The sequence below is a fragment of the Mus caroli genome, unplaced genomic scaffold (genome assembly GCF_978045245.1).
Source record: "Mus caroli unplaced genomic scaffold, Mus_caroli_1 scaffold_12, whole genome shotgun sequence".
In the NCBI taxonomy this organism is placed as follows: domain Eukaryota; kingdom Metazoa; phylum Chordata; class Mammalia; order Rodentia; family Muridae; genus Mus; species Mus caroli.
The window spans coordinates 59,687,701-59,697,938 of record NW_028227267.1 but is presented as its reverse complement, the minus strand read 5'-3'; the positions used below and the strand labels follow the sequence as shown (position 1 = coordinate 59,697,938).

Below are 10,238 nucleotides of genomic sequence, written 5' to 3'. Positions count from 1 at the left end.
AGCTGGTAGTGAAGGGAGGAGGAAGGGGAGGAGGGGAAGTATTTGCACATTTGTGGTCTTGGAAGTACTTGGAAAATGACTTTCAAAATGAGCCTTTCTAAGGCTGTGGGAGTCAAACCAAGGCTGTTCACAGCTTACTAAATATTGCCAGGCCTTTTTCTTTTAGCCATCTGCTTTCCTACTCTGCTTCATTCCAAACATAACATCTGAAGAGTTAGCACAGATCATCAATGCTTGGCTACTTAGTCTGGGACCTGCTTGTCCCCTCCAGATGGTGTAGTGTACAGGTCAATAGCAACTGTAGTCGAGATTGCAAGCCCTCAACAGATCTGGTGACTGGTTTTGGGTTTGTTGTTTCTTTTGTTTTTTGGGGATTGTTGTTTGGTACTTGTTGGCTGTGCATTATTGACCCCCACCATAGATTTGCATCTGACTTGGCTTCAGTAATACTCCCAGCTTAGACTTTGTAGGAACATTTATCCTTTGTCACTGGCCCTGGCTCAAAGCTGGCACATGACTGGCTTCCTTTGGGGAAGTCAGTGGTTAATGCTGATGCATTCCTGAATCACAAAAGAAGGTGTTGCTCCTGTAAGTAGGATTTCTGGGGTAGCTTGTTTCCAGGAACCAAAGGGATGTAAAGTTAGTAATGGGCTCCACCCTTCCTTGCTCCCAGGGTATCAGAAGAACAGATGCTATTCCTTGGGATGCTAAAACTGGTGGTCAATGGGACTGCACAGAGCAAAGCCTCTAGCTGCCAGAAGCTTGTCTTGCCCTTGCAGTTTCTAGGCACCTCCCAGCACCGGATCCCAGCCAATGCCAACTTCCACTCCACCTCGATCTCGGAAGCTGAGCCTCCTCGGGTCTTGATCACAGGTTGGTTTCTCTCCTCCTCGTTTGTGGGATGAGCCTTGCTTTCTCTGAGTTGCTTCTTGGTGACAGAGAGTGTGCTGTGCTATATTAGAGCAGGCTACGATGAACACCGGAGCTGGATTTGATGTTCGCACTGCAGAAAGGGTCTCTGAGTGAGGCATATCATCATAAAGAACTTTAAACTGGGGTGGCAACCCTTTTCTGATCAGACACAGCCTTTCTAAAAAAAGTCCTGGGTTTGGATTCAAGGGGTTTGTTCTTTTGGGGTAAGAGATTTATCAGAAAAATTATTAACACTATAGAGGGGGAGACAGCAGCATAGAACTCCCAAGAAAGTTCAGACATAAATGGCACAGTGGGAGTCTCCCTCCAGGTTTCAGGGGATGGGAATGAGTCTATGTCATGTACTTGATGAGTAGCCTGTAGTAAGTCCACTGTTGAGATGTCTCTTAATTACCTATGAGGATGAGGAGGGCAGGAACCAAACAGAAAAACAAGTTACTTTAGTCCTGAAGCCAAATTATTGTAGTTTTGTTACCATCTAGAGGTCTTGATGGGGTTAGCTTTCTCATCCAGTTAAAGAATTAAAGGGCAGGAAAATTCTCGAGCTCTACAGGTAGCAGCAGAGAAATCTCAACCAGCAGATAGAAGCAATAGCTGAAGACAGGCTTTTGTTAGGGGTGAGGAGATACATATAGGTCAGGCACACAGAGAAGGACTTGCCTGCAAAGCAGGGGGACACCAGGAGGGGAACTAGCCAAAAGGCTGGTCTCTTAGCCCGAGGGCTGGGGATCTTAAAGACTCTCAAGAGTTTCCTTCCCTAATTTGGGGTTGGCCAGTTTAAAGAAAGACTGCCTGGCTGGCCCACAACTGTTGTATAACTATGTCCTGATCTGGCCTTGAGCTTGTTGAGCCATCTTCAAGGGCCCTATTGGTGGAAGAAAAGCCCACAAGGCCTTTGTTTTAAGCCTCTAGAGCTTTTGTCTGGGGTCAGGAAGGGGAGGAAGAAGCCAGCCATCTTGAAAATTCACCATCTTTGTTACCTGCTTACATCTTCTCTCCCTTTCTGTCTGCATACCAGGGAGCCAGTCTAACACCTAGTCTCCCAGCTTCAGGAATTAACAGTTCAACTAAACTGGAGGATCTAGCTGACCTTCCTGAACAATGGTGTGACTCTAGCTGACATCTTCCATCTTTAGCTTCCCTTCCTCATAACTGTTGCCTGTGTTTGCTTTCCCTAACAAAATTGTGTTTTCTGAATGTGCGTAAGGGCCAAATAGCTGCCCTGGAACTTGGTTTCCTTCCATATTGTACATAATAGGTCAGGGCAGCAAAGCTGACTGGACAGGAAGGATACACATCTTTCTTGTAGGCACATCTTTCCTTGGCCAGAGTCCCCAGCCTAAGCTCAGAATTACCCATCACAAACTGTTACTGTACTTTTGTGTGCTGGAAACAAAACTTGATATAAGCACTGCCCAAGCTTCTTGTTGCATCCAGTGCCTGGCTCACCCCCTCTTCACTACAAACTCTGTGTTGTCACTGACCGTGCTTCCAATCAGCCCAAGGCAACCTCTCATTTGATTGACACATTCTATTTCTCCCTTCTCTGCCATGTTTTCACTCCTTTCCTAACCTGCTCTCTGTGGGTTTCTTTCATTCTCTGTCTCCAGACATCTCTAGGGCCCCTGGGTTTCAGCCCTGTGTTAACTGGCAGGGAGTCTCACGGCTCTATCTTCCTGCCATGTAAGTGTCTCGCCTGAATTTTACAGTTGTCCTCCTCCAAATGTGTTCCTAGCCCCTGGTTCCAGCCTCTAAATTAGGCAGGAATGATACTAGTATCATTTCTTTATTAGTGGCTCCTCACTGATTTTATTTTATTTTATTTTGGGGGCAGGATCTGTCTACTATGAAGCTTTGGCTGTCCCAGGCTAGCCTTGAACTCGAGAGATCCACCTTCCTCTGCCTCCCAAGGGCTGGGATTAAAGGGTGTGTACTACCACACCAGCTTGTCACCACCTGTCCTTTTGTCATATGGTTCCTTGCATTCTCGTCTTTGGAGCTGGGCCCTGCATGAATGCTACTTTCTTGTGTCCTTGCTTCCCTCTTCCTCTTGGGCACCTCCAAAACTCTCACCTGCATTGACAGCAACTCCATCATGAGCAGTGGTTAGCCTATCTATGTTCTGAGTGTAGTGCAGTGCTGCAGAGAGCAGTCTGCAACATCTGCATCAGCTCCCCACCCTCCCCAACCCCACCCCACTTCAACTCACTCAGACAGAAGGAGTCATATTCCACTGTGATGCTCAGGACAGATTTACAGTCTGGTCTCACTGTTTTCTTCTTCACCTAGGGGGTCTTGGCCAGCTGGGAGTAGGACTTGCCAACCTCCTGAGGTAAGAGTTTCAAAATCAAATTCTTAAGAGTGTACAGTTGTCTCTTCTTAAGAGTGTACAGTTGTCTTTTCTTAAGAGTGTACAGTTGTCTTTTCTTTTGCCTCTGGCCTCTTTCTGCTTCCATCTAAAACATCACACCTAATTAGCTCTGTAAAACACATTTTGTCCTGCCTCCTTGGCACAAACCAGCTCTTTGCTCTTGGTCCTGACTTAGGCACTGGGAGAGTCATCGCCCCAGATGAACCACTTACCTACCCTTCAGTTGTTTAGGAGCAGAGGGCAGGGGCCAGTGCTGATAGGAACTGGAAGGGAGTACTCTGGGGTTGAAGACAGCTGGGTGAGAGAATAAAGCAGAGGAGGAGCTGCCGAGGAGCTAGAGATAGCATTGGTGGTGGTACAGTAGGGGAGGGGACAGAAGGAGAGAACAGGGTGTGGGAAGAAAAGGAGGTGTGAACCCAGGGAGTTAAAGCTGAGGGGCATGTGACAATGGTACCGAGGAAGGAACGGTACCCAGAAGTTACAGTGTTTATTTGAAACAATCAGTTACCTAAGACTTGTATCCTTGACATTGATGACTTGTTGGGGATGGGCGGGCTTTCTTTCCCTACAGGAAACGATTTGGGAAGGACAATGTGATCCTATCAGACATAAGGAAGCCCCCTGCTCATGTCTTCCACAGTGGTAAGATATAGATGGTCCTTGATGTTTTACTATTCAAATACTGTCAAAGGGGAAGTACACAGAGTCCACTTGCAACCCAAAGAGGGACTTGGGCAGGGTCCTGGCTTAAAGGTGTATTTTCAATGCTGCTATATTCAACAAAGTTTGTAGTAATATATTTTGACATTACTTAAAATAATGTCTTTGAACTAAAATTTTTGATTCCATATCTTTTGAGTTTTTGGCTGACTGACTTAGAGAGCCCACAAACAAAAATTAAGTTATCTGATGAGGGAAAGAGCTTGAGGAATATGGAGAGGGGAGATGGCTCAGTGGTTCAAAGCTCTTTCAGAGGACTCAAGTTTGGTTCCCAGCACTCACATCAGGTGGGTCTCAACCACCTAGAGGATTCAAAACTCTCTTTAAGGCTCCACAGGTACACGCACTCACAAACACTCACCACCAATAACTTCAGCATCTTCTTCTAGCTCCTATGGGCACCACCTATGGGTGGGATTCACACACCACCACAACCATCACCATTAACAACAACAACAACAATGAATTCCAAGAAAGCAGACATGGGAGATGGAGCATGGCTGTTAACCCAGTGCTCAGAAGGCTAGCACAGAAGGACCACAAAGTTGCAATCCAGCCTAGGCTACCTAACTAGGTTCTGCTCTAGGAAGGTTGGGGGGGAAGGTTGGGGGGAAGGTTGGGGGGAGGGGTGAGAGAAAATGGGTATGAGATTTTCTCAAGTCAGAGGCTGGCAACAGGGGATCCATTCAGCTCTTCATTGCACGCGGCCTCTGTCACTCTGTGATTACAGGCCCGTTTGTTTATACCAACGTCTTGGATTACAAGAGCCTCCGTGAGATCGTGGTGAACCACCGTATCAACTGGCTGTTTCACTACAGTGCCCTGCTGAGTGCCGTGGGAGAGGCAAATGTGTCCTTGGCCAGAGATGTGAATATAACTGGTGAGTGGTTGGCACTGGCTCAGTGGGGGCCAGTTGTTCCAGCTCTTGGTAAGAAGTTTTTTTTTTTTTCTTTTCAGATTTTCATAGTGTCTATTTATTTCAGGACTGCATAACGTTCTAGATGTTGCAACTGAATACAACGTGAGATTGTTTGTGCCCAGCACGATTGGAGCCTTTGGACCTACCTCTCCCCGGAACCCTGCACCCGATCTCTGTATTCAAAGGCCTAGGACCATCTATGGGGTATCCAAGGTCCACACGGAGCTCATGGGAGAAGTAAGTGTTTCTTGGCAAGATTGCTCAAGATTCTGTGTGTCTGGCCTCATTCTTTCTGCCTCAGGCACTTCCTACTTCATTTTGAGGGAACATTTGCACCCCAGAGATGCTTACCTCACTGGTGTGTTTGTCAAGTGGCAAGACGCTTGGAGATACTGAAGAACCACTTAGCTATAGGTTGCTCCTTGTCCACAGCCATGGTAGTCACATGGCACTTATGGACACTCTGGCCTTGAAACTGCTCCTGTCTGTGCTTGCTATCTATCTCATTTGTAAGGCTCTCAACACTGGGGTTACTGGTGGGAATGTTAAAACTTTCTGTATGAGAGAGAGAGAGACAGAGACAGAGAGGGGTTAGGAGGGAGGGAATATATGTGGGGAATAAACAAGTGTATGTACTCATGTGGGGGGGGGGGACAGAAGTTGGGTATCTTTCTCAATTCCTCTCCACCTTAAATTTTGAGACAGGGTCTCTTACTGGAACTTGGAACAAGTAGGCTAGGATTACAGGCATCGAGCCTTTGGGATCCTGTCTCACTTCCTTAGTGCTAGATAACAGTCTCGCACTTTGTGCCCTACTTTCTTTCTTTTTTTTTTTTTTTTTTTTTTTTTTTTGTTTGTTTTTTGAGACAGGGTTTCTCTGTATAGCCCTGGCTGTCCTGGAACTCACTCTGTAGACCAGGCTGGCCTCGAACTCAGAAATCCACCTGCCTCTGCCTCCCAAGTGCTGGGATTAAAGGCGTGTGCCACCACGCCCGGCGGTGTGCCCTACTTTCTTAAATGGGTTCTAGAGAATCTAACTGTTCTTCATGCTTGTGCCAGAAGCACTCTACCAACTGAGTCATCTCTCCAGTCCAGAAACTTTCTACTGTGGAAAACTTCAACCACACTTTTATTCTGACTTTAGCACACTGTAGTAATCCGTGCCCCGGTCTTGTAGGCACTGTACATCAAACTCCCTTCTTGCAGGGAAGCAAGCAAGCCTGTCTTACTCATGGCAGGGAGCAGGAGCGCCACCTGCAGGCTGCTCCATCATTTGTAATGTTAATGTAGCACCAAGATGGTGATTCTTAAACGATAAAAAAAATGAGTGTTATTAAACAAAAGTGAAAAACGTAGAAATTCTGAAAAATTCCATTTTCTTTCTTTTTAAAATCGTGTTTGTGCCCTTTATGTGTATATATCTACACACAGATGTGCCACAGCGTGTGTGGAGGTCAGAGGACAACCATGGAGTCTCATTCCATTTTTATGTTGATTCTGAGGACCCAACTTAGTCACCAGGCTGTGTGGCAGGTGCCTTTATCCACTGATCCACCCTCCGGGCCCCAAATGCTTATTCTCTTGAGGAAGACTTAAACTGCATGAGATGATATTTTAGGAAAAAGCTATTTTTGTTTTATCTGGTCTACGGGGTTATCGTTTCTTTAGTCAGCTCTTTCTTTTTTCTTAGTACTATTATTACCGGTACGGGTTAGATTTCCGGTGCCTGCGATATCCTGGAATCATTTCTGCAGATTCCCAGCCTGGAGGAGGTACAACTGGTAAGTGAAATCTCCAGTCTCCTTCATTTTTAATTTCTCTTGTTTCAGGGAGGCCCTGCTTAGTCCACAAACTGCCTTAGCTTCCTTGTATTTCAAGAGAGACGGGAAAGTAGGGAGTGTTTTTATCTCCCTGCCCCCACAAAATGCAGCAACTAAAAACGTTTTTCTCATTTACCTGTACATAACAGTAAATCTTAATGTAGTCTATCTATTCAGATCTTGGGAACTTAACATTTTTTAGTAGTCTAAAGAGGTTCTGTATTAAGAGGACGGGAGAACTGGCATCTCAGTCCTGACCCGCCTCCCTCCTGCTGAGAAAACCCACGGGCCGGGATTCTCTTTTAGACTACGCCGTCCAGATTTTCCACGCTGCAGCAAAGAACGGCACATTCGAGTGCAACCTCGAGGCCGGCACCAGGCTCCCTATGATGTACATCAGTGACTGCCTCAGGGCCACCCTGGAGGTCATGGAAGCCCCTGCCGAGCGCCTGTCCATGAGAACCTACAACATAGGCGCCATGAGCTTCACCCCCGAAGAGCTGGCCCAGGCGCTCCGCAAGCACGCGCCTGACTTCCAGATCACCTACTGCGTGGATCCCCTCCGACAGGCCATAGGTGAGCCCGCACACCAGTCCACTCCAGCTCCATACAGTGTTCGTGAGTACTCGCGCCAGCCTAGTGGGGAGGCTTTAAGGCTGAGGAGCTGCGGTGGTCCATCCGCAGATGCTTCCGTGTGGGAAACGGGTCCTCGGGAGAAAGGTTCCAGCTCAGGAGACAGTCCGACCCATTTCACCATTACCTATGGTCTGTAACACCCTTCTGGATAAAGAATGTCCCTTTTCAATGCTCTGGGGGGTTTAATAACATGAAACCCCAGTGCAGGTGCCCAGTGAAAGGGAAAGAATCCGCTCAGGACCCCCAAGACCAAGTTCTCAGCACAAAGGAGATTTGCCCTAGAAGGACAGAGGGCAGGGATAAGGGACAAAGACAGGAGATAGAGGGATAGGGTGAATGGAACAAGGGAGAGGAGAGAAAATGAGCAAGGGAGAGTTATAAAAGGTGTTTTCTCCAGAGGACAAAGGTTTGCCTCTGGATAAAGAGGAGACACACATGGCACATTGTAAGATGGTGGTTTATAAGGGTAAAACGTGAAACTCCATATTAGGGTTGAGGTGTTTAACTTTAATTGGGTGAGCTAAGGGTGGCTTCTGATTGCTGGACTTCTGAACTTTGATAGCTGGACCTCGGTAATCATCCTTAACAAGGAGGAATTGGCCAAATAAGGGAATAGATCTTGGTGGCTAGCTTTAGTAACATAGAGAGAAGGGCAAGGCCTGCCAGAGCCAGGCTCACCAGGCCAGAGTCCCTTCACCCCGTGTCTTCAGATTAGGTGGCCTTGTGTGTACTATAGTTCTGCTCCAGTCCAAGACGAGAGGAGTCCCTCTCTCCCTTCACATAAAATTTGCCTAACCATTCACAAATCCAGAGCCTGAATAAGCCAGTGTTCTCTCCCATGTCTTTCCCCAGCGGAGAGCTGGCCCATGATTCTAGATGACAGCAATGCTCGGAAGGACTGGGGCTGGAAGCATGACTTTGATCTTCCAGAGTTGGTGGCTACGATGCTCAACTTCCACGGCGTCAGCACCAGAGTTGCCCAAGTGAACTAAAGAAGAGGAGCGGCCCAGTGTCCTCAAAGTGCAGGGCCCATGGCAGTCTCTAAGTCGGAGAGCCAGACTGAATTCTAGCCTCTCCCAGGGGACGGCTGGGTGGGGTTGGAGTTCCTTTACACACTGCCTTTGGCCTGTGCCTAAATTGGTCCAAGCACAAAGGCCAGAGAAATGAAGTCCTGAGTGGTGGTGGCTATCTCTCGGGATCTGCAGCATTTATATTTAATTAAATTCAATTTAAGTATCTCTCGTGAGACTTATTCTCTTGCCCAGAGACCAAAGATTACATGTTAGGGTTTTCAAAGCTGTTCTTCATGTTTAAGACTGGGATACTAATTCAAAAAATGATCGCTTGCAACTTGCGTTTTACTTAGGATTTATCCAGGTGTTTAAGAATGTGAAAGGTGATGCAGTTGATAAAGGGGAAGGGGCTTAAATGGATTCTGGTTCCATTTGGGGACTGCTAGAAATCTCAGTGATGTCTATGGGACTTTAATTCCCTGGCCTGATGATATCGGTAACCTCAGGTTGTTTGAAGACGCAAGTTTCTGGGCTTCACCCCCTCAGACTTAAAATTCTTGATTTGGGGTCTGGAGAAAAGGCTCACCACTTAGGAACCCTTGCTGCTCTTGTAGAAGACCTGAGTTCAGTTCCCAGCATCTGATTGGTGGCTTATAACCTTCTGTAGCTCCAGTCCCAGGGGACATGACACCCTTTTCTGATCTCTGTAAGCACTAGTACATGCTTACATGTACATGATACATAAATTTTACACACAGGCAAATACTCATACTTGTGAAAATAAATAAAACCAAAAATTAATTTATGTTGTTTTCCAGTACATTAAAGTTGCAGTCTTTTTTTTTGACACAGGGTTTCTCTGTTTAGCCCTGGCTGTCCTGGAACTCACTCTGTAGACCAGGCTAGCCTTGAACTCAAGAAATCTGCCTGCCTTTGCCTCTCAAGTGCTGGGAGTAAAGGCGTGCACCACCACGCCCAGCCAAAGTTGCAGTCTTAATAACAATAGAGAAACCCATATGTAAGTCCCCTCCCTCCGAAGCAACTTCTGTCCTCCCGTGTCTCTGGAAGGGGGTTCTGATTATCTCAGCATGCGCGGGATGTAGTTGGAATTGTTAACCTGTTTCATGAATGTTGCTCAAAGTTTAAGTTCACATTTCATATTAAAGCAACTTTTGGAGTCACCTAACAGGTTAAGAGCAAGTGATCATGATTGTGTAGGAAGGTATAAGTATGAAGTTCACGTGTGATTTTAGAAATCTATGTGCATGGTAAAACTCAAGCAGCACAAGTGGATAAATACAGTGAAAATTACTTCTCGAGCTCTGCACAGGTAACCATGACATGGTTACAATTATCTGTGTGATGTTGGGGTTGGAACTCAGGGCTTAGGCAAAGCAGGCAAATATTCTACCACCAAGGCACATTTCCAGCCCCATCTGTTTATTTAACGGCTCTAATGCTCATCACTGCCTGGCTGTACAGAAATATTTACAGGCCCCATTATTAAGGACATTTGGTCTTACAGCCCTTAACTGTCATAAACAAAACTGTAAGAAATATGGTTGGAAATACATGCAACTTCTATTGTCTTTTTTTTTTTTTTTTTTTTTTTTTTGGTTTTTCGAGACAGGGTTTCTCTGTGTAGCCCTGGCTGTCCTGGAACTCACTTTGTAGACCAGGCTGGCCTCGAACTCAGAAATCCGCCTGCCTCTGCCTCCCGAGTGCTGGGACTAAAGGCGTGCGCCACCACGCCCGGCTAACTTCTATTGTCTTAAATGGCCAACATCTCTTTCTGGAACTTGAAGGACACAGCTTTACACCCATCC

General features: G+C 46.5%; 1 protein-coding gene across 1 annotated transcript; it reads left to right on the top strand.

Annotated features, from left to right (window-relative positions):
* Nucleotides 1-689: 689 nt before the first annotated feature.
* LOC110309767 (L-threonine 3-dehydrogenase, mitochondrial) lies at nucleotides 690-8,595 on the top strand. Its single transcript, XM_021182499.2, has 8 exons — nucleotides 690-873; nucleotides 3,223-3,265; nucleotides 3,876-3,946; nucleotides 4,755-4,904; nucleotides 5,008-5,180; nucleotides 6,634-6,724; nucleotides 7,070-7,339; nucleotides 8,252-8,595. Exons 1-8 carry the CDS (start codon nucleotides 690-692, stop codon nucleotides 8,389-8,391), a joined length of 1,122 nt encoding a protein of 373 aa, XP_021038158.1. The 3' UTR covers nucleotides 8,392-8,595.
* Nucleotides 8,596-10,238: the final 1,643 nt, after the last annotated feature.